The sequence below is a fragment of the Gouania willdenowi genome, chromosome 7 (assembly GCF_900634775.1).
Source record: "Gouania willdenowi chromosome 7, fGouWil2.1, whole genome shotgun sequence".
In the NCBI taxonomy this organism is placed as follows: domain Eukaryota; kingdom Metazoa; phylum Chordata; class Actinopteri; order Blenniiformes; family Gobiesocidae; genus Gouania; species Gouania willdenowi.
In genome coordinates, this window is record NC_041050.1 from 2,784,098 (window position 1) to 2,809,276 (window position 25,179).

General features: G+C 36.8%; 1 protein-coding gene across 1 annotated transcript; it reads right to left on the reverse strand.

The window, feature by feature from the left end:
• Nucleotides 1-1,997: 1,997 nt before the first annotated feature.
• sall4 (spalt-like transcription factor 4) lies at nt 1,998-14,292 on the reverse strand. The gene is given in 14 exon segments (XM_028453497.1): nt 1,998-2,282; nt 2,284-2,436; nt 6,276-6,326; nt 6,328-6,449; nt 6,452-6,488; nt 6,490-6,578; nt 7,566-7,580; nt 7,583-7,640; nt 7,642-7,896; nt 7,898-7,955; nt 7,957-8,092; nt 8,095-8,166; nt 8,169-9,992; nt 14,226-14,292. Coding segments are annotated over 14 exon segments (3,222 nt in total).
• Between the last annotated feature and the right edge of the window lie 10,887 nt (nt 14,293-25,179).

The window sequence follows — 25,179 nt, forward strand, 5'->3', positions numbered from 1 at the left end:
TTTTATAACTATGGTAAAACGTTATGTATGTTGGTATAGAAAACTATGTACTTTATTTTTTTCATGTACTGTATTTTATTTAATTTATCACTTTTTGAAACCCACATGGAAAATGATTTAACCTCAAAGGAAGCAATATTCTGCTTTTCCAGGTTTATTTTATTATTTTCTCTCTTAAAAAGATAACTTGTAAATATTACAAGCATCCATTTACTTTATTATTCTATCTGTCAAATTGTGTTGTATGACACCCTTTGTAAACGTGTTAGCGTTCAACACAAAAATACAGAAAAATAAAAACATTACAAAAAAATATTTATATTATCGGTACCATATATAGTAGATATTAGCTGTATTTATAAGCACAATAATGATTAAATTATTAATTTTTTGAGATAAAACCACTCCCATATTTGGCCCCCTTAACTAAAATGACTGACACCCTTTTACTTACACGCTGCACAAAACTACTGCAAACAGTCTCAAATAGAAAAACCTGAGTAGTGGAAAAACAAAATTCACCCTGATTTTATTTATCAAAACCAGAACAACATTTAGGTGAAGCAAACAAATGTAAAAAAAAAAAAAAAAAAAAACAACATTTACATTGTAAACAGATCAAATTGAGCTCAACATTACATGAAGTGTTGAAACAACCTGAAAAGCAGTTCTGACAGTTTGGTAAAGAAAAAAAAGGCACAACGTTGGCAAATTTCTATCTGTAGAGGGGAATGTACAAGGCAGGTGCCTAAAAAAAGTACTCTGAGCGTCTGAGTTGAGTAAAGTGTCCAGTGATACATTCATTTACTGTTTCAACTCAGCAGATTGAGAAATCGTATCGCATATTTAGAGGGAGAAGGGGAACAATGGGAAATAATATAAAAAAAAAAAAGGTCTAATAATAAGCCTATCATTGAGTGAGGGGCAGCGATGAAACACTAAACGAGGTAGAACTTACCCCCTAAACTCAAGCAAATTAATGAGATATAAATAAGTTAAAGATGCTTAGAAATGCTTGAAAAAAAAAAAGAAAAAACCCCACAGCATGACATTTTACTTACAAATGGTCGTTTCAGGCAGAACATGTTAAATTGACCCCTCTTTCTCTCTTTTTTGCAGTGAAATGTAATAGCTACCAATACCTGAAATAAAGTGCAGGCACAGAAACATAGAGCTCACCCAACTAAACCTGCACATCTTCAAATAAATGGCAATGGTGTCAAAAAAACAGACAAATAGTAAACACTTTACCATGCCTGATGGTAGATAAATAGACTTGTTTTTTCCCCAAAAAAGCCCAGTTGAAAAACCACTGAATGATGCTGTGAAGTCATCTAGATTAGGCACTTTATTTATAATATTATTTGTGTGTTGCACTAATTTCTCCATTTTTGGCACAAATGCAACAAAACATTACAGTCACAGAAAACTGTAAAAAGAACTTGTTTTTCCAACTTCAACCCATTAAATGCCAGTGGAGTGGACCCGTTCTCCTGATCAAAAATGAGACGTGACCCACAATGCAAAAAAAAAAAAAAACTATGGCACACAACACGACAGAAAAGTAGTCAAAAAACGACGATTTGAACATTTAACCGCAGAGACTCATGACTGGTTTGTCCTTAAAAGTCACAACGAACTCAAACGTTTTGAAAAAATAAATCCTTCAGAAGTATTAAAAACATTATGAAATAAAGCAGTTTTTTCAAGTAAGTTATACATTCAAACTTCTGGAATAGACAGCATTACAACCAGGGGACACGAGGAAGAGAAAACATCAGAAAAAAAAAAAAGAAAATACCCGCATATGTTCATTAAAAAAAAGACAAAAAAAACCAACTACAGCAGTTATCAAGTTTAACAAAAAGTAGTAACACTTGAGAATGTTTGAGATCAGGGAAAGGGGAAAGTTTTTTTAGGGGGAAAAATGATTGTACCTCTTCAAAAAAACAAAAACAAAAAAAAAAACAAGTAAAAGTAAGGTAGGGGGTGGGGTCCTAATTTACTGCAATTTTCCCCTCCTCCATGAAATGTGGGAACTGTGATTTAGGGACACTGTCAGAGCCGTTCTTCTCCATCTCAGCCATGGAGGCAGGCAGCAGCGAATGGGGGGGGTCCATCTTCACCAGGCCCCCGGTGGACCCGATCAGGGGCCCCCCGGCGGGGCTGCCCGGGAGCGGGATGCCCCCCGCCTGGATGACGGATATCTCGTTGGTCTTCATGGTGAGGCCCCCGCTGAATGCCGCGGCGTACTGGTTCCACATCGACGGGTCAAAGTTCATGGCCGGGGGGGGGGGCGAGGTCCTTTGGGGGTTGCATCATTTCCGGCAACATCTTGGCTTCGTTACTCATTGCCATCAACGCCATGGGATTGTCCAGGGACAGACGCTGGCCGCGGCGGGACGAGTTGTTCCACATGTGAGTGCCGATGTGCACCTGAAAACAGCAGAGATGGCAAAGTTAACGACGTGTGTAGTGAAATCTCAATTTCAATCAATCAAAAATACATTATTTTGTGTCAAGTAATAAAAACTAAACTAATTAAATCTTTGGCTGGGCAACATGAACCAAAACTTCCAAATGACGATATACGATATAAATCTCAAAAAATGTAATTTAAACACGAGTATTTACATTTCCTGAAGAAAATACAAGGGAGGATGCACATGATAGCCTGTGTTGTACTGCATTAGCTTAGTATTAGAATTAACATTAGTCTAACGTTAACCTAAAATTAGCACTAACCTAGCAATAGCATTAACCTAGCATTAACAGAATAGCAATAGTATTAGCCTAATAGTAGCATTAACAGTAACCTAGCAATAGCATTAACATTAGCCTAGCCATAACATTAACCTAGCATTAGTATTAACCAAGCAATAGCATTAGCCTAGCATTAACCAAGCATTAGTATTAACCGAGCAATAGCATTAGCCTAACATTAACCAAGCATTAGTATTAACCTAACATCAGAATTAACCTAGCAATAGCATTAGTCTAACATTAACCTAGCATTAACCCAGCATTAGCCTAACATTAACATGAACCTAGCTATAGCATTAAGCTAGTATTAGCATTAACCCAGTGTTTGCATTTGTTGCTGTTGTAGCTCATCTTTGTTGATAAAAAATCTTCGTTAAGAGATTTCATTAAATTTAAGTGACTAAAACTACATTAAATACAATTAAAAAACTATATTAAACAAGAGCTGGTAAATATATCAAGATTATAGAGGCTGATCACCTATATCAATATATTTTATAGCTTATTTGTATCAAAATACTTCACTACTTCTCAGAACAGAGCATGAAAAACAGTTAGATGGATTACTAAATGACCAAAAGTGGCACATGTTCTGCAGCTGTTTGTTACTAAATGTGCCTGTGTGGAATTTTGGATGAGCAAAATTTAACCCTGAATTCTGTTTCTGGTCAGGACTTCATTGATATCAAACTATATTATTTTTGTGTCAACTAATAAAAGTAGTTTTATCTAGGGCTGGGCGATATGGACCAAAACTCATATCACCATGTTTTTAGACCAGGCTGCCGAACTCAAAACGCATTCACTTTATTCTTGTTGTTGTTGTGTACTCTAGTTAAAATCACTACTCATCTGTTGTTCGTTACGGATCGGGCTGATATTTGGTAGCTATAATCTATGGGTGTGTACGCATTCAACGCTTGGAGCACAATTTTCAATTTGGGACCCCAAAAAAAAAAGGGGGAAAAAAAGAAAGTATATTTCTCATTTATTTGCGAGTCAAATATTACGATGGTTGGTGGTACGAATCATTGACACATACCAATATGTAAATGGGGCTCACCACCCCGTACATGTCACGGGGGCACCAGGGGGCCCATTCTTCAAATGACTACTCCTCCGTTAGTTCTCATTAGACCGGAATGCAGTTTGGTATGAATACTCTGTGAATAAATACAATGAAATGCTCAAAGCTCCTTTTTTGAAATGGTGTCCGGGGCCCACCCCCCGCTTCCGGTAATTTCCCAACTTATGGTATCATAGTCGTGTGATATATTGTTTCAAAGGTAATTCAACAAAGATTACAATTATGCCTTGCACAATTGAATTAGGGGCCCGCACCCCTTTTTTCTGCAATTTTATGAAAGTCGTTTCTCATTTATTTGTGAGTCAAATATTGCGACAGTTGGTGGTACCAGAATCATTGACACATAATATATGAATGGGGCCCATTACTCCGTATGTGCATAACTTCTCCTCCGTTAGTGCTCGAGAACCTCTATGAGACTTTTTATTCTCTCTAAGCCTCTATGAGACTTTTTTATTCTCTCTAAGCCTCTATGAGACTTTTTTACTCTGTGGAACCGAGTTATTTGACTGAATTTCAGGAACGTGGAGACGTTCCGCGAACTCGGCCGTAGTTCATCAGGACTTGTTTTCTCAAAATGGCGGTAAATATAAATATATAGATCTTGGTCATTTTAATTCAAATTACGTCAGACCAGAACATTTTGGCTCAGAATCCTATTTAAAAACAACTATAGATCATAATGATGGAGTGAACGAGTGATAACACACATTAATACACGAAATAATCTCATTTTGTAAATAAGTGGACAGAAACAGTTTTAGTGCAGTGGCTCCTAATCTTTCTAGAATTAGTTTTTAATCATATTTGAGCTCAGATACTTTTATCATTTCTGCTCATCCGCCTCATGCTGTGGGACCATGACTGACCTTTGTGTTTTCCGTTCATGTTCTAATCAGATCATTCCATCATAATTTTCACTTGATCAAGTACTTGAGAGAGAGGGAAAGTTAGTAAATAAAAGCATTAAAAATATGGGGTTTTGTAATGTTTATTTTTAGTTAAAAATGATAATCATACTAAATATTACCAGCAACTCACAAAATGACAACAAAACACACAAAGATAATAAAACTGAATAATAAAAGAACAGACGAACAACAACAAAAAGACCACAATTGATCTTGATTAGAACAATAACTGAAAATACAAAGGTCAGTCTTGGTCCCAACATCAGGATATGATGATAAAAACTATAGAAATAAATCTATTCAGTAGGCAGGAAATCAGGAGTCACCAACATGGTGCTAGCGGGCACCAGGTAGCCCGCTAGCTCCATAAGAGGTGCCCTCTTCTAACAAGAGCACAATTAACCAATGAGCTTTGTCTAAAATCTGTGAATTTGAAGCCTAAAGTAAATCAGAGATTAATAACAGGTGACAGATGTAGTCAGAGTTTTACTGGAGTACATGCTGTGTAAATACTTGATACGTTTTTGTATAAAATTAACCATCTTTAAATGTTTATTTTCACTGCGACATTGAAGCAAATTTGTTTAAGTGTTGCAGATATTAATTTAAAAAAAATACAAAGTGGATTTTTCTAAAATATTACAAAATTGTTAAATTGTACAAATTTTACATGTTTCATGATTAGTTAAAAAGTTGTTCGTTAGTGGCTGGTTAATAGAAACATGAAGATTTCCTATGAAATGTAATGAAAATGAAACAACTGCATGAATTAAGAAAGAAAAAAAATGTTGCATGTTGAAACGTTTTCTAACATTTTAGGTTACTGCTAGTTCACCTTATTATCTTAAACTTTAATTCAAGTGAGACCGTGAAAATTTAGCATTTAAGAAGTGCATCTCAAACCGACCGTGGCTCATTTCGTAGTGGGTCGTCTTCTGATCGAGAGGTTGGGGGTTCGATCCCAGTACCTGACTATGTGTCGAAGTGTCCTTGGGCAAGACACTGAACCCTAAGGTGCTCCCAGTGGTCGACTAGCGCCTTGCATGGCAGTCCTGTCCCACTGGTGTGTGAATGTGAGAGTGTTTGGGTGAATGAGCTGATATGTAAAGTGCTTTGAGACTGTTTCAGTGTGGTGATAAAGCGCTATATAAATCAAGTCCATTTACCATTTTACCAAACCGGTAGCCCTTCAGATTATTCAGTACCTTTTGAAGCTCACAAAAAGGTTGGGGACCCCTGCAGTAAATACTGTTTCATTCCACTTTTTAAACAAAATTAGATTCTTTAAAGTGTGTTTTCACTATCATTATGATCTATAGTTGTTTTTTTCACAGAATTCTAAGTAAAATGTAGTAGTCAGACAAAGGGGGTACTGGGATTCAGAAATAAGACAAAGGGGGTACGAGAGCCATAAAGGTTTGAGAACCACTGCTCTAAAGAACCGATTTTTGGTCCTGGCCCCTGAGTTGGACATGTGTTCTATAGAAGGTAAGCGATACTAATGTCTACTGTACCTTTAAATTTCCCTTTGTTGTGAAAGCCCTTCCACAGAGGTTGCAGGCGAAACGGTTTCTCCCCGGTGTGGGTGCGTTCGTGGATCTGCAGGGCACTGGCCGACGAGAAGTTCTTCCCACAGGTGTGACACACGTGTTGCTTCGTGGAGCGTCGCGGTGCGAGGGTGGAAGACATGTGCTGTTGCCCTGAGGCATGTGGGAGCTAAACATAGTGGTGAGGGCCCAGCGGGTTCTCAGGAGGAACCTTCATCTCCAGACTGGCAAGACTGGATGGCATCCTCATGAAAGGCATGTTGGTGGGGTCTGAAAGGAGAACGAAATCAAGAAATTACATTTCTCAATTACTAAAGATCGATTATAATTAATCACAATTGAACCGACACGATGCCTGCACAGTCGGGGCGCGGCTTTGCCGGGGACCCTTGGGCTCTCCGCGCTGCCCGCGTTACGCGCGCCAAAGGGCTTCAACGTTTTGGGCGGGAGTCTGGTGGGGGTGTTTTTGGACGTTTGAGCCTGAAATAAATAACCTAATAAAAGTGAACCTTCCTCTGTGTTTGTTTTCTGTTAGCATCTCTTATGATAACAGGTCCTAAAATAAGCTGTAAAATACACAAAAACAATTATCTACCATCTAATTTCTTTCCCATCTATTGATTACATTGTTAAGCTGCCTAATCAATAAAAGATGTATTTTAATATTTATGGTGTAGTGTCTGAGCCTTTTTGTGTGTCAGTATACCTCTATATTTCAATTTATTCCAAGTTGGTAAATGTGGGAAAGCTTGATATGAACATATATTAATAATAATTGTTAACTACATATGTGTAGAAACTGTAACATGGTACCTAGTTAAATATAATGACAATCTTTAAGAATTATTTTTTTATGGCAATTACAATTAGTCAATTACAATTAATTATGATTACAACAGCAACAGATTTTTAAAAACTCTTAATTATGTCAATTTTAATAATGATAAAATTACGCGATTACACTTATAATTGACGCAACCCTGGTTTATTACAATTACAATGACAGGCATTTTTTTCCAATTACATTTTTTCCTCTGTAAGTCAATTACAATTACGTTCTGAATACATTTAATCATGATTTTTGAGCGTGTTGAACAAATAATCTAATAAAAGTTAACCTTCCGTTAGCATCTGCTATGAAAACGGGTCAATTATCTGAAATTAATTAGAATTATAACTGGAATTTACTCATCAATTACGCGATTACAGTTAGAAATGAGCCCAACCCTGTTCAGAATAGATAACGGATGGACTTACTGTAATCTCCGTTTGAAAAGGAACGACTGGTTCCTCCTTGATGGTTTTTGGAGTAAAGTGACTGGAGGCAGTGAGGGTCCAGCGCTCCACTCAGCTCCGAGCTTTCCTGAGTGCCATCACATTCTGATATGGGCACGCTGCGGGTGTACTCATGGGCAACTGACTCAGGAGACTTACTGAAATTCACTGGAGACGAAGAGTTGAACGACATGGCTGAGTCAGAAGCCGTAGGACTGCGACCGTTCCGACTTTCCAGCTCCCTGGGAGTCGGTTTCGGATCTTTAGACATGCCCTCGCTATCTGAAGTGGTGCTGCTCTGACGTTTCAGCGAGGATGAGAGCAGAGGTGAGGTTCTTCAAAACATCTAGGCTGGAGAACACCGCAGGGAGGGTTCCTCTGAACTTGTTCCTCTGCCGCTCCGAGCAGGGAATCAGAGCCCCTCATTCATCTTTCTGGGTGCTCTAGCTCTGACTTCTGATCTTCAAAACTCGCATCAAACTCATTGCTATCCATGGGCCTCTCTCTTGTAAAGCGGGTTCCATCGCTTCAGGTGCTTCAAACTGGTTTTCAGGCAAAGGGGTGTTGGGACTCTGGCCCCCCTGTGCATGCGGATGTGCTGCTGCAGAACCACAGCGTTGGTGAACTTTTTCTGGCAGATGGGACACGCGTGCTGCATTTTGAGAGGAGTGTTAGCTTTTCTGTGCACGCCGTAATGAGCCTTGAGATTTCCCTTTGTGGAGAACGCGCGGCCACAGATCTTGCACTTGTACGGCCTCTCTCCCGTATGTGTGCGGTAGTGCATTTTCAGAGAGCTTTGGCAGCTGAGCACCCGATGGCAGATGACACACTCGTTGGGGTCGTTGGTCCTCTTCTCCAGGCCGTCCACCATCTGCTGAAGCTTTGCCGTTCCTGAGCTTTGTTCTCCAGCGTGGCCATTCCCGTTCATGTTCATATGATGCAGTGCTCCCAGCAGTTCCTTTGTATCATTCGGAGTAGGATCTAGTCTGCTCTCTTGGCCAAACATAGAGGCAACAGTCGGAGAGCCGTCACTTGTGGATGGGGAGGGGCCTTGGGAGTATGGATCCCCAACGTAACTATCAAATGATGTTTTGAAACCTGAGATAGGAGATGGGTTGAATGCAGCAGTGGGATGACCCAACATTGGCTTCATTTCGGTAATATTTGACTCATCAATGGGCATGGACATGCCGAAGGGAATACCATTGCTGGTGGGAATGTTGTCAAGGTGCTCGGGGACAGGATGTGGATTCATGCTGATGTTGGGGTACTTGTCTCTGTGCCTCTGGAAGTGCACTTTGAGGTTTCCTTTGGTTGTGAAGCGGTTTCCGCAGATGTTGCACTTGAACGGCCGCTCTCCCGTGTGAGAACGCAGGTGTATCTGTAGGGCACTGTCGTTGCCGAAACTTTTCCCACAGTATTTACACTTGTGCTTGTACAGGGACTCTCCGTTCTTGGCGTCTGGGGGAATGCTCAGCAGCTTCGACTTCACTTTTTTGGAGGCGTCGTAACCTGCGGGGAGACCACTGAAGGTTCCAGGGAAGCCAATGACTCCTGATGACTGTGGCAGTAGTGCAGGTGGTCGACTCGTCACATCCGGAATGCTTTTTATACATTCTGCTTTGGAGGTTACTGGGCCCAGGCTAGCTGAATATGAGGTAGGGATGGTGGCAGGGAGAGAAAGTTTTGCTTGCTTCATGGCCTCCATGGACAGGGACTGGCTGCCCGTCCTTTTTCCAATCAGGGCGGCCGCAGCAGATAGCTGTTGAGAAAGATGTGCACCGAGGGCTTTGAGCGGGTCCATGACTGCCCCCGCTGACGCCTGCAGACCTTGAGGCGTCATCATGGCCACTTGGATTCTGATCTGTTCCGTGAGCTGGATCTGTTGTAGCTGCTGTTGCTGAAGGCATACGAGCTGTTCCAGGATCATTGGAATCACCTGAATAGCTTCCTGGGACGAAACCAGCGTAGAGATGGACGACTTTGGGGAGAGGGAAGTTTTCATCTCAGCCCCGTTTTCAACCATCACGTGTGAATCTTGTGTTTTGGGTGAGGCTTGGAACGACATCTCGGGACTGGCCGGGGATTCTCCCTGATCCAGGTTTTCAGAATCGTTTGCATTCAAACTCAGTTCCTCCTCGGTTTTATCCAGCGGCTCCGTGTTGGACTGGCTGTCGTGGTCGTTTCCTGGACCTTCCGGAGATCCTTGAGAGTATTCCTCAGGCACTTCGTTGGCGTCCTCGTCCCTCATGATGACCACTTGCTGATTCTTAGTGCAATTATTCTTGTGTTCGAGAAATTCCGCTTCCTCAAAGAACTCGGCGCAACACTTGTTGCAGACTCTGGTTTCGTCCATTCTTATTCTTTTCACCTCATTTCCAGTTTCTTCAGCTTGATTATCAAGAAAACCTGCAACAAAAAGAAAGCACAATTTAAAACATGTTTCTGAGTTAATTATTCATTTTGCTTCAACAAAACATGGACTCACACAAAAGACAAAAATAATTTCCAATTGTGCAAGATTTGGTCTTTTCCCTTTTAAATTTATACATAAGATGTTTACCGTATGCAAGGGATGTATTACCAAAGATAAACTAGTAACTTTTACTTTGAGTACTTTTTAAATTGAGCTGCTTTTTATTTGTACTTGAGTATTTTATTTACGACCTAATTGTACTCGAGTACAATTTCAATCAAGTAACAGTACTCCTACTTGAGTAGCATATATCAGTTCTCTTTACACCTTTGATTATTGTAGAGCAGGGACTATTTATTTATGCTAAGCTACACAACTGCATCTAATCATTCATTTATTTTACTTATTTAAAATGTTTAGTTCCTATTAGTACAGTGACTATCATTTCCAGTGCCTGTAGAGGGCAATCCTCCACCTTTTTCTTTTTTAACCCAGGAGACAATACATTTCACACCCTGGCCTTCAGAGGTTGTGTCCTGCCTGAATTAATCCACAACTTTAAAAAAGAAAAACCCACCATTATGTGGCTGTACCTATAGAAACCATTAATAAAATGCAGTGTAACTGGTCCCTGTGTGACAGAAAGCCAACCTGTGCTACCAGAATATATGCATTTACTTAAGCAAACAACTTTGGAATTTCCTAAAGTCTGGAACTGTTGCAATATATATAAATATATATATAATAAAGCAATATAACAAAAAAGTCCAATAAAATCAATCAAAAACCGCACAGAAACATGACTATTGTACATAAAATCCATCTTTCCTCAGGTTACGTAATGCTTTATCTATATATTTTGTTTTTAATTAAGGTTGTAAAGATTTAATCTTGTCTGAAGCTTCCCAGTCATCCAGATTATTTTGATTTTAGTAACGTAAAACTGGATGAAAAGCCCTGCTTGAAGCTCTAAAGATTATTATTTCTTGGCTGAGAAATCCATTCTTATTTTTAAATGTCAATGTACAAATAATTCACTTTATCTGACTTGAATCCAGGAAGTGTGTACCGATCCGATGTTGATACCCAATATTAGAAAGAAACGACCGGCATCTAAAATTTCTAAAATAATACATATTCTTTTTATTGGAATTATTTATGTTATTTCTATAGGACTTCAAATGTATTTTATTCAATTGTATTGCACTGTTTTTTTTATTTTTCCGTTTACTGTAAAGTGTCCTTGGGTGACCTGTAAGGCACTTTTAAATTAAATGTATTATTATAATTATTAATATTTTTACGTTTCAGGGTAAATTGTACATAACCCATTGGTTAATAATAACTTGGTCAGTTCTATTTTTTTGTCATACCTACAGTTGCCGACTATTGTTCTTTGTTAAGACTTTTCCAACATAATAAAAATATGTAGAATTTGCACAGATATTGGACAGTATTGATATCAGTATCGAACAATACACAATATTAGTATCGTATCGGAAGTGAAGAAGTTCTATGGAGACATTTCTATTAATAAAACTGATGGGTTTGTAAGAAAGGTTATTAAATCATGTTGGTATTAAATCAGTGGTTCCCAACCTCTTTTGGATCGTGGCCCCATTTTGATATTCTGTGGCGACCCTAAAGACAGAATTACTATTTGATCATGTTTGTTATACAGTATTAAAAAATAGCCAGGATTAGTGACAAGTTGTGCCAGGTCAGATTTTTAACTGCATTTTATCATCTTTATTATTATTAATAAGATTTATGTTTGACAAAGTGAACGTATAGAATATAGTCATTTAAGATTGTATGTTATTTTAATTTGAAAAGGTATCTAGTATTCCAGGTGACCCCACACGTCCCCAAAGGTTGAAAAACACTAAACCCAAAGTGTGAGTAAAGATTCTGATTCTGTAATCCTCAAGGCAGATTTCTTTGATTGTAGCAGAAAAAGCCAGAAACCAGAAAGAAAGCATTTGGAAAAAATTGCATATGAGTATTTTTGCACAAACCCATTCATCAGTTAAAAAACTATTTATCTGAATAATATACACTGTTATCCAGGAAATGTATGAATGATTTTCTCCATAGTATATGGTCATCTTAAACATGTAAATCATTGTTTTTTTTAAAAAAAAAAATCAGAAATAAAATGGGTTAAACGTGACCAAAAATGGTGGAAAAGGTGGTGAAATGGGATTTTAAAACTGCAGAAATAGGTTGAAAGTTGCAAATTGTTAATAAAAGAACCAAAAAAAAAAAATAGCGAACAATTTGCATAAAAGGATTGAGTGGCCAAAATTGACAGAAAAAGTGGTAAAAAAAAAAAAAAAAGAAAAGGGGGGAGGGGATGTATTTAAAAAGTAGGAACAATTAGTTTAAACTGGCAAATAATGGGCATGACAAATTGTGAATGTGGTTAAACTAGAAAAAATAATCATGAAATATGGTGAAAAGAGGTTAAAAGTGACAATAATGGGTCAACATATGTGACAAAAGGTGGAAAAGTGGTGGAAAGGGTTTATATGTGCTGAAGATGTCTTGAAAAGTTGAAAAATTGTGGCAGAAAAGGCCCATTGCATTTTCTCTTCTAACCTGTAATGTTTTGTTTTTAATACTAAGACATTACAGGGGGCCAAATTTAAATGATCTGCGACCCAAATGTTGAAAAACACTGTATTAACCCCAAAGTGTGAGTAAATATTTGATTCTCAAGTCCTCAAGCCAGAATTCTGAGATTGCAGCAGAGAAAGACAGAAACCAGAAAGAAAGTATTGGAAAAAACTTACAAAACGAATTTAAACCAACCCCAAGAAAAGTCACGTTTTCTACATACTCATTTATCATTTGAAAAGCAAAAGTGTTCTCTTCCTGTGCCAGTTGATTTGAGAAGTGTTGATATGAAATGAGCTGCCCAGGGAGCGTGTTTCACAGCTGAGTGTATTGTTAGATGCTAATGCAGCAGCAGAGTGGGGGAGGACCACCTGGTTGCCTTGGCCAAAGGAAAAAACTACTGGACTTAGTAATGCTCACCAGGAGGCAGGGGAGCGGCGTCACACACACGCACACACACACACACACAACAAACACACCCACACACACACACACACACACCACACACACACCACACACACACACACACACAACACACCAAACACACACACCACACACACACACACAAAGCCAGCAAACCGCATTATTCCACTCTGATCCACTTTACGCACAGCGTAACCACCAGGGAACCAAAAGCGCACAGCTGATGTTCCCAAAAATCATGCGTAAAACACCATAAACTAGTAAATTTAAATTAAAACCCATTCTAAACTGGTTCCATCAACAGAAACAAACCGGGTTTCACTGAGGACACACAAAGCGCAACGCAACAGTTTGCCACTTGACGGCGCATGACCTGTATCACCTTTACATGGCACGAGGTCAGGCTCAGGACTATCAATGAGTACATTAATACACAAAGATGACTTTTTAATCCATTAAAAAAGAACGCATACCCACCGGTGGAGTGAGGTCCAGTAGAGCAGCTAGTGGAGGATCCAGGTTCGAAAGAAAAGGACATCTCCAAATAACGCGCCTGCAAACTGCATATGGCAATACCAAAAAAAAAAAAAAAAAAAAAAAGGGAACGCACCCCCACCCAAGTCTCCACAAAAGGCCAGTGCTCCATCCCCACCTCACCACCACATATGTACCAAAGGAAACAGTCATGCATTAAACTGGGGGGGATTTATTGCCTTTAGGTAGGTCAGCTTACCCACAGAGTCACATTTCATACAGTTTAAGAGGAAAAACGGCTCTTTTTTGCATAAATAAAATTAAAAAACAGAATAAAAATTAAAATATGGACGCACATTTCCCACTTCACCACCAAATCAATAAAATGCACCAGAAACTGTTAACGTGGATATGTAAAGAAATTAGTACTGAACTAAAATATGTAACTAAAAAATAAATCACAGTGAAATTTCTGGCTATAAAAGTTTTCCAAAGATAATCCACGGTAGAAAATTCGCTTTGAGTTGTGATAAAGTAGTTCAGGTAAGTTCACAGGTAGTGTTTTTGGGTCAAATCCAGAGATAAAGTAAAGTGGATAAAGCTCCACACCTGGTTCAGGTCACATATTAAAAGCTTTAATCCGGGTCAAAGTGCGTTGTTTAAAAAGTGAGATAAAACTCCAAAATGTGCATGTGCGTGTGGAGGCTCACCGTGGTCCGTGGATCCAGGCTGGTCCGAGTGGAGGTGCTGCGGCTTGGATTGCTTTCGCCTCGACATGGTGCGACCATCGGGGGTTGGAGGTGCTGGAGACGCTCCGGAGGCTCCAGAGGATCCCCTTCCGCACAAAAATTAGTCCCTCAAGTAAGAAGAAATGCGCATGTCAACCGTGATTATGATTATCAATAATGCATTGCGATTTATCGGCCAGCTGATTGGCTGTGGTCCAAGTGCTGGGTCGGGTCCTGTTGATGGGCGGCTGTGGGTGGCAGCAGGGGGCAGCAGGGGGCGGGGGCAGGGCGGCGGGGGCAGGCTCAATATCACACGAACTAACTTTTTGCCTTTTTTCTCCTCTTCATCATGTGCGTGTGCGTGTGCGTGTGCGTGTGCGTGTGCGCCATCGAGAGACAAAAAAAATAAATAAAAATTAAAAAAATAACCTACTGCTCATTTTGTTGACAAAAACATTTTCCTCATAGTTTTTGTCGACTACATCTACAATACTTAAACTATATATATATATATATTTAATTGCAATAATAAAACATGCATTGTTGTCGTAAAAAGATTGCACTACATATACATTGACAGCAGGTGCAGACAGGTTAAAAAAACATATATTTATTTATTTATTTATTTACAATGCACATTAGATAGATAGAAATGTATTTGTCTTCAAACATATTACAATTAAAAAAATAAGCATCCAATTTAACAACCAAAAATGCAATGGGCTAAAGCAGTAACTGTTTATCAAAGCCCATCCCCAAACAGCATTATAAAAAACACAATAGAAACAACTGAATAACAGCAATATTCAACTTGTGTTTCAATAGGTGCAAAAATATTTGATTTTTTTTTTAACATAGACACCAAACTCATTAACTTAAAGTGATCCTCAAGATCATTCCAAACTTTAATTAACACCTTAACAGAAAACAATCTTTTTAACATTTGGTCTAAATTTACCTTTAACTGTCCCTAATATTTACAGATATACATTCCAATAATGGGCAGTTTGAAATGCAAAGGACCACTGGCCAAATGCATTCTTTATTGATCACAAGCTGGCCACCGATTTTATGCAAGAAATTGAGTAATTTCAACATTATTGTGCCATAGTTTGAACTTTTACGTATACATAAAATACAAAATATGTAAGAAACTGACAATATTCAAGCAATAAGTCACAGATATCACTTTGAATTTCTTAGATTTTATGACAAATTTTTATTTAATTAAGAAAAATATGTCGTAGTTTGAGAAAAATTAAAGATTTTGTAAACCTTTTGAGTTTTTTCAAACTGTTTGACATTAAAAATGACTGTAATAATTGTGATATAAACATTGGGGAAACTGTGAGTCCCTGCAAATATTGTTGAGTTCCATTTACACAATGATTCATGCTTTTTTTTTTCTTCTTTCAATCCAGTAACAGTATTTCAACTTGAGTAGGATATATCAGCACTCTTTACACCACGTGTCAAACTCAAGGCCCGGGGCCAAATCTGGCCCTTTGGAGAATCCAATTTGGCCCTCAGGAGAAAATATGAATCATTGTTGTGTAAATAAAACTCAACAATTTTTGAAGGGACTCACAGTTTCCTTGTATCACATGATTGCAGTCATTTTAATGTCAAAAAGTTGAAAAAAACTTAAAAAAGACATATTTCCCTTAATTAAATAGAAATTAGTCTCAAAATTGAGGAAATTTGAAGTGAAGGTCCTGTAGGACTGATATCTGTTTACTTATTGCTTGATATTGTCGATTTCTTATATATTTGTATTTTATGTATACGTAGCAATAAAAAACTATGGCACAATAATGTTGAAATGACTCGTTTTCCAGCATAAAGTCTGTGGCCCACTTGAGAACAACCTGAATTAAAATGAGTTTAACACCCTGGTATTCTTAGTTTGGTTTCATGCTGGAGAAAAGGCACACCTTTTTGGGTCAGGAGACTATTTTGGCTAGTAGCTACATGCTAGCTAGCTTGTAGCTTAGCATACTGAGTGAAGCAAACGCTTTGATTTGTAATTTTGTTGTATAATCTCTTTCTACAGAACAATCACAATAATATCCATCTTTATTAAAGCACATAGAGCAGATGAGCTGCCGTATGTTTGAATAGTGGCCAAACATCCTTTTGATATGTTTCACATTCAATGGACTGTGTTTGTGGTGAACAAAGGAGAGTGAGGGTTAATTATTCAAATAAAAAGGAGAGGGAGAGTTTGTTGGACACAATTTACTGTAGTTTAATCACACACTATATGTAGAAGAATCCAGAGCAGTGATGGGCAGCAGGGGCCACAAACATGTGATTTCTGACTCAAGGGCCTCTTTATCAACATTCATGTCAATATTTAAAATAAAGACCAATATGAGCATTAATACGGGAAAAGAACAAATGGTTTTTATGGTTCTTTGTTGTCATTGTATACATTTCCCTGTCCTTTTTGTATAATTCTCTTGTCATTTTTGTATATTATTCTCTAATTTTCTGTTTTTTGTTTGTCGTTTTCTGTGTTTTTGGAGTCATTTTGTGCATTTTTGTTATTGTTAGTGCATGATTGAGTAATTTTTTGTATTTTTTGTTGTCATTTTATATATTTTCTTGTTATCTCTTGTATAATTTTGTTAACATTTTGTATATTTTCTCTAATTTTCCTGTGTTTTTGTGTCATTTTGCGCGTGATGAGTCTTTTTTGGGGTATTTTTCTATATTTTCTATTGTTTTTTGTAGTCATGGATATTTCCTGTCAGTTTTGTATTTTTTTGTAATGTTCTGTGTGTTTTTGTGCTGTTTTGTGTTTGTGCAATTTTTGTTCTCATTTGTGTACAATGAATCATTTTTTTGTATTTTGTTGTCATTTTTGTATAATTTCATGTTATTTTGTATACTTTTGTGTTATTTTTGTATATGTTTCTATCATTTTTAGTGTTTTTTCTTATTTTCTGTGTTTGTAGTCAATTTGTGCATTTTCGTGTTGTTTTGCATTTGATGAGTCTTTTTTTGGTTGTTTTTTGAAAATATTTTTCTGTTGTTTTGTTTGCTGGTTTGTGTATTTTTGTTCTCATTTTGAGTGCGATTGAGTGATTTTTTTTGGTATTTTTTTGTCATTTTATATATTTTCCTGTCCATTTTTGTGTAATTTTGTTGTATTTTGTAAATTTTTCTGTTATTACTGGTTTTTGTTGTCAATTTCTGGGCATTTTCTTCCAGTTTTATGTGTCATGAGTAATCTTTTTGTATTTTTGTTTTGTTTTTGGTCTTTATGTCAATATATAAATTTGAGTACGTCGTATTCTGATTTGTACGTATTTTTCCTGCTAATATTGTGTCCTCTTGGAGCCATTTCGTTTTTGTTCATTTTGGGGGCTTCACAAAATAGACCGAGGGCCGCATGTGGCCACCAGTTGCTGAATGTTGCTCCAGAGAATAACTACTTTCCCACAACATTTCAAAACCAGCAGACGATGCAGAATGAAGATTAAAGATGTGAGGCTCTGCTGTTGTATACAAATACATCAAAATCTGTATGTTTCGCACCTGTTTTTCCATTCAGCACTTCAGGCAGAAACGTCTCAACAACGCGTGTTATATATGGGACACGCTGATAAGTGCGTGTGTGGCAAAGAATGACCATTATATTCTGATAAACAAATGCCTTTCAAGGGATTGGCTGAAGGTGGAAAACAAGAGGGGAGTGCTGTCTAGACGCTTTTATGGCCCCAATAAGTGACTATACGTGAATGCACAGGTTCTCCTCTATATTCAACCTAAACAAGGTCAAACTGTGCACAGCCATAAAACATAAAGCACAGTGGTGAGGAAATAGAGGGACCTAAAACTCTTATACTCGCCTGAAACTGAAGTGAAAAATAACAAAAATCCACCAGCGAGTGTGTTTTTCACACACATTTACACACGTTTACACCCATCTGTGAACCTGTGCTGTTCTAACATTTAATAAGTAGCCAATACTTATATTGTAGATATCTATAATTACATTTTAACATGCTGTAATTCAAGTCCACATATCATAATGTCATTTTGGACAAGTTGCAATTCTAATTATTGAATCAATTCTCACTAATTGTGGAAATCATGATTTTAAATATTTGAAACTTTGTTATTAAAGAGTTTAAAATGTTCATTGACTTCATTCAATTAAATTTCAGATATCTACAATTCAATTTTGACATGTTTACAAATGCAAGTCTCCATATCCATAATATAATTTGACTAGTTTCAATGTTAATTGTTCAGATATCATACATTTAATTGTAGACATCAATCATTTATTTATGACCTATAGTCAGAAATAAAGTACTGATGAGTCCGTTTTGTATATATATCTATACATCTGTGTTTTCACTAGTTTAAAATGTAAAACATATCTGGAGCATGTCAAAATGATTTCCAGACATCTAGGAGTAACACTTAGACCTTTCAAAAATGTAATTCCCACGGTGAAAACTAAAATTGTACCCAGTAAGCCCTACTGATTAAATGTTAAAACAGCTTGTCATATTCTTACTAGTTACAATCTCAAACTACTGACATATCAGTCATTCAGTTCTGATTACAGTCAGAATTGAATTTCGATAACTACAATTTCAATTTATGATATCTGAAATCTAAGAACAACTGTAGATATCAACCAATTAACATTGAATCTAGTCAAAATTACTGTATATTATGGATATGTGGACTTGCAATTGTAACATGTCAAAAATGGAATGTAGATATCTGAAATTTGATTTGAATGAAAATCAATGGGACATTTCAACTCGTAATGACGTTTCAGATATTTAAAATGGTGATTTCCACTATTAGTGAGAATTAAGTTGTTGATATTTACAATTATTAGTGTAACTAGTGAGAATAGAGTTATAGATATCAATAATTAGAATTGCTGCTAGTCAAAATTACATTATGGATACGTGGACTAGGAATTACAACACGTTGAAACTGAATTATAGATATCTACAATTACAAGTAGAGCTACTTATTAAATGTTAAAACGGCTCCCCCATAGTAAGAATGTAACTTTAGATATCTGGAATTAGCTTTTCACTAGTTAAAATGTAATTACATGTGAAAATAAATCTGGAACATGTCAAAATTGATTTCCAAATATCTTCAATTATCACTTCAACATTGTCGAAATGTAATTCCCACTAGTGAAAACTAAAATGACAACTATTAAGACGTACTGATTGAATATTAAAACGGCAGAGGTGTAAATAGTACTGATATATCTGCTCAAGTACAAGTAAGTCATCCATGAAATACTTAAGTACAAGTAAAAAGTAGCTCATTTAAATAGTACTCAAAGTTAAAGTTACTCTCACCCTCTACGTTTATTTTTGGTAATAAATCGTTGCCATGGTTCCCTTACATACAGAAAACATCTCATGTATAAACTTAAAAAGGAAAAGACCAAATCTGCCACATTTGGAACTTAATTTTTTTTTCCACAAACGCATCTGTATAAAATAAAAAGGATATATTTGTGTGTGTGTTTTGTGAGTAAAGTTTTGTTATATTGTGTTTTTAGAGTCACATTTGTGTATTTTTGTTGTCGTTTTGAATGCATTTGTTTGTTTTCTGTTTGCTGTGAGTCAGTGAATGGGTTTTTGCAGTTTTTTGACATGTTTTTTGGTCATTTTGTGTATTTTTAGCTACATTTATTACCTCTAAAACTAAAGAAATAACCTCCCATTCAATGCTGTTTTGTTGCCGTGCGTTACGTTTTACCTGATTGGTCGGGCTATGTTATGATGCGTTTTGATTGTTGTCTGGTTATTTACAATTTTTGTAGTTTCACAATGTCGTTGATCATTTTTAAAACAAAAAAATATTAATTTACTCTCAGTAATGGTTGGGTGTGTAGAATGCAAACAAATTACTTTAATTCTTTTTAAAACCTCAATTAAGTACAAGTAAAATCACTGATTTAGAAAATATTACTCAAGTATCCATAAAAGCAACTCAATTACAGTAATGTACTTGTAATCCATTACTTTCACCTCTGTAAAAGGGTTTGCTGTAGTTATAGATACAGTATTTATTATAAAACCTTAACTTTCTGACTGACTGTTGGTTGCATTGATCCTCGAGTCAAACATGATGTGTTTGTGTTGGTCAGAGGGATATTATCATGGTGTGTGTGTGGTATATTACACACACACACACGTACACAATGCTTTGTCCATGACCAGAGGTCACCTCTTTAATGACAGAAGGTCTCATAAATGACCAACATGTTGGAAAAATCAGCAGATATTGAACAAACACAATGTTTTTTCTTCATTTCTACACATTCTTTGTGTCTCACACGACAATATACGATGTGAGATGGAGCAACAAGTCATTTGTGGCGTTTCACCTTGAACAGTGGACTAACAGTAACAGGCTAACACTGGCTGAGGAATCATGAATTCGGAGATGTTGCTGCAGTGGTGGGAAACAGACGGTGGTGGTTGCTCAGCAAAAAAAAAGGAATTATTTGATTGAAATAACCAAAGGTGCTGCACTCCTGAGGTTTCACAGAAAGTATATTCATAAAAAACTGAACTGTTTTGTTGATTTAAGACATCAAGCAAGTCAGATGTGCATCTTCCTTTATGCCTGAGCTTTTACGATGACTGTTGAAACACACACAAAGTGACAACCGCACGTCTGCTGAGATGTCAATCTCAAGGCCTGGGGCCCAATCTGGCCCTTTAGACCAGGGTTTCTAAAGGCAGGGATACACGGTGTGATTTTTGCCCATTTTGAGCCGATTTCCGACTCGTGCGACTACTTTGTGGCCCTCAGTCACCTATGTCTGCTCTACATATACATACTTTTATTTCATGTATACATGAAATGCAAAAGTTGCACTCATGTTGAAATTGTTTGATTTCTGCGGCCCATTTGAGATCAAACGTGTCCGTATTTGGCCCCTGAACTAAAATCCAATCAGTGAAACCTTTGACTTTTTTTGAGTTATAATCTTAGATCTACTTTTTTTAATCCTTATTTTCTGAAAACTTTCCTTCCTTGTCGTGATAAACATGTTCATTAAACCACCACAAAGAACTAAAGGAAAGTTTGAAAGATTCTGTGTCCATGTAAAGGGTAAACAATGCTGAAAACACATCTGCTGACCTTTTTTAGTTTCCCTCACTGCACATATTTCATATTCGTCTGATCACACTTTGCTTGTATTCGATCAATGTTGCCGCTCCCTTTGGATTTCAATCATCCAAACGCAGCCTTATCTGGAAAATACAAGCACTGCAATTACTACAAAGTCCAACTATTTTTCCTTATTGATCAGCGAACACCCTTCTATCCACGTGCAGCTCTATATTCGCCTCTTTTGTTTGGAGAATAAAGAGCGAGGGCACGAGGGGTGAAAGGTATTGCATGTTCGCTATGGGCTGATATTGTTTTTCCACCATTTGTGCAAAGCATCACAGATAATGTAAAAACAAACCTGACACATGCGTCAACAGGTCAATGAGTCTCATATAGTGTAGATACAGATGCATGAGTGCATTTAAAAACACCTTAAAAGCTATATATACATATATACTATATATATATACATATACATATATATAATATAAGTAAACAAAATAGAGAAGATCATTTCTTTTAGGTGTAATGTGATGTAGTTGTTAGAATACTTTAAAGCAGTGATGGGCCAGTGTTATCACAGCAAGGCCATAAAAATGGAACTTAAGTTATGAAGATTCATCTGAACATTAATATAAGAAAAAAACAAAGGGTTTGTGTGTTTTTTGTTGCCATTTTGTATATTTCATTGTTATTTTAGTAATCGTCTTATGGGTCTTTGGAGTCTTTTTGTGTTATTTCTTTGTTATTTCTTTGGTATTTTTGTTGTTCTGTTGTGTGTTTTAATTAAAAGCAGAATTATGCTTCGTTTACAAGACCGAGAAAATTATTCCATTCAGAATTAAAAATTGAAATAAGTCAGCCACCTAAGTTAAACAAGAAGCAAGAACACTTTAATTCAATTTATTTTATTCCAAATTAAAAAACATTGTGTAACCGTGGCCAGCATCACAGAAAATACATAAAAGGACAAAATCAATACACAAACATACACTAAATTACAACACAAAGACACAACATTGCACCAAAAAACACACACAAGGAATACAAGTACACGGAAATAACAGGAACATATATAAAACAACAACAATAATACAAAAAAGGACTCATCACACACAAAATGAGGACAAAAATACACAGGACATACAAACAAATATACAAAAACTGACAGGAAAATATACACGACTACAAAACCTTCCAAAACAGCAGAAAATGTACATAAATGCAAGAAAAACACAAGAAATCACAATAAAAATTAAGTAAAAAACACTTCTATAGATTCGTCTACGGAACTCCACATCCCATAATGCAATGCACCAAACTTTGAGTGTTTACAGTGGAGATCCAAATTCATTTTCAAGCAAATGATCTTTAAGTCATTGACCACATTATATGAAAGCTTCAAATCCTCTTTAATTCGGAATAAAAATTAAATCCTCTTTGAAAAACCATTTTCATTCGGAATTAGGTTGTTTACATGGTCAGTTTAAAGAGGATTTAAATTTGAATCTGAATTAAAAATCTCGTGTAAATGTGGTTAATTCAATGCTCATATCTCGGTGGCCATTCGAGCTTTGGTCAGAGATGGTGTCGGGGGGCTTGGGGGGGGGGGTTGTGGTGGTGGTGGGGTGGGTGGGGGGTTGAAACAAATGGAAATGGCTGTGACACCTTGGTGAAACAGGATGCATGAAGGACGTGGAGATGAGATAGTGAGATGGGAATGAGTGCTATTTGTCTGGTGAGGTCGGGGGTGGGGGGTGGGGGGCAGGAAATAATGTGCCACAGCATTCCACAAACAACCATGAGCCATAAATTCTTCCAAAGTGCTTCTGGCTTTGTGTGTGTGTGTGTTGTGTGTGTGTGCGTGTGTGTGTGTGTGTGTGTGTGTGTGTGTGTGTGTGTGTGTGTGTGTGTGTGTGTTTTGAAACCTTTTCCTGCATTTGTTGGGAAACGTTCCAACAGGTGGAGAAAAGAAAGGTTGGAGAACTTTAGAATTTTCCTCCAAAAGTCAGTGATTGTTGTGAAGATGAGTGATGTTACCAGTAACAATAACCTGTCCCACTGTGTGTGTGTGGTGTGTGTGGGTGATGTGGTTCAGGGGAGGGAGGTGAGGGTGGGTGAGGGGACAGAGCAGACCAGCACCCCCCACACATGGCTGTAATTTAATGGAGAAGTGCCCAGTGGTTTCCTGTGCAGAGGTAAACACAGCCATAGTTCCGACCTTTTGTTACGACTCCACTATGAAAAACTGGCTCCATCAATAAACAATAGAGGAGAAACTAGAGAACCACCCACTGTATGAGGAGAGAACCAATGTTACACATCAAAGGGTTAAAACTGCATTTTTTAATCTGATAAAGACAGTTTAGGCGTCATAAATCAATCAATCTGAGATCATCTGCAAAAAAAAAAAAAAAAAAAAAAAAAAAAAAGATGTAAAAAGTTGACATTTTGCCACTGTCATAAATAGAATTCAACAAACCAAATTTAAGTTTAAGTTTTTCCAAAAAATAACTGTTGAAAACACATGTATGTAATAAAAAACCCCCAAAAATATATATTTTCCTGTGCAAATTTGCATTTCACAGCATGCCTGTCAAAAGAAAAAGTTTCTTTCAAAATAAAAGATAAGTCCAACATGAGATACGTTATTAATTTATTTTTACTTAAATTTAACTGTGTAATTAAATCTGCTTCCATCGTGTACTTGTGCTGTTGTTTTTATTTATTTATTGTTTTGTGTTTCTCCTTGTATTGTTTTGTCTTGTAATACAAGTGCCTTGCCCTTGAGCAAGACACTGAACCCCACCACGGCTCCCTTCATTGTAAAGTGACTTTGAGTACCCAGAAAAGCACTATATAAAATTGATGTATAATAATAATAATAATAATAATAATAATAATAATAATAATTAATAATAAAAAAAAATAAAGAAATAGAAATATTTTTGACCAGCTGTCCACGGCCCAGCCCGTAGAGGTCTGCAACCCACTTTGGGTCCTGACCCACCAGTTGAGAATCACTGCTTGACAGTGGGCCACATTTACATGAGAGCTTAAATTCCCCTTTAATTCATATTATATTATATTCACAGAATATATAATATTATATTTATATAATATTTTTATATTTCTATATAGTGTCTGTTATTGTATTGTCATATTTCATCTCCTTCATTGCACTATTGTTCGTGTGTCTTTCAGGTATTCTGTGTTTAGTCTCTGTAGTTTTTTTTCTTGCACTTTATCTGATCATGATCGTAGATTCCCCACTGCGGGATCAATAAAGCTACTCTACTCTAAAAATGAAATAAATCCTCTTTAAACTGACTTTGTAAACACTTCATTCCCAATGAAAATGGCCATTCCGAATTAAACTTAAATCTGAATTAAGAGGCTGGTTTATTCTGATTTTAATTCCAAACTGAATAATTCTCCAATCTTGTAAACGTTTAATTCAGCTTTAAATGAATTCCATGTTCGTCCTGTCACGATGACGACATAATCCAAGATGAACTTTTTATTTAATAAGAGCCTCACACACACACACTGTTAACAAAATGACAGGAAAACACAAAAAACAACAAAAAGCAAAAAATGACGGAGAAATACACAAAAAATCACAAAAACACACATATTGACCCTTAAAACACACAAAAACATCAAAATCACAGGTTTTTGCTGTTGATGAACAAAAATAATTTCTTTTAAACAGGTAAAGATGTAGTTTTGTCCTCATAGATCAATGAATCAAAAATTATTTGCTCAGCAAAAGGTGTAAATGATTGAAATTCCTGCTCCAAAGTTTGTT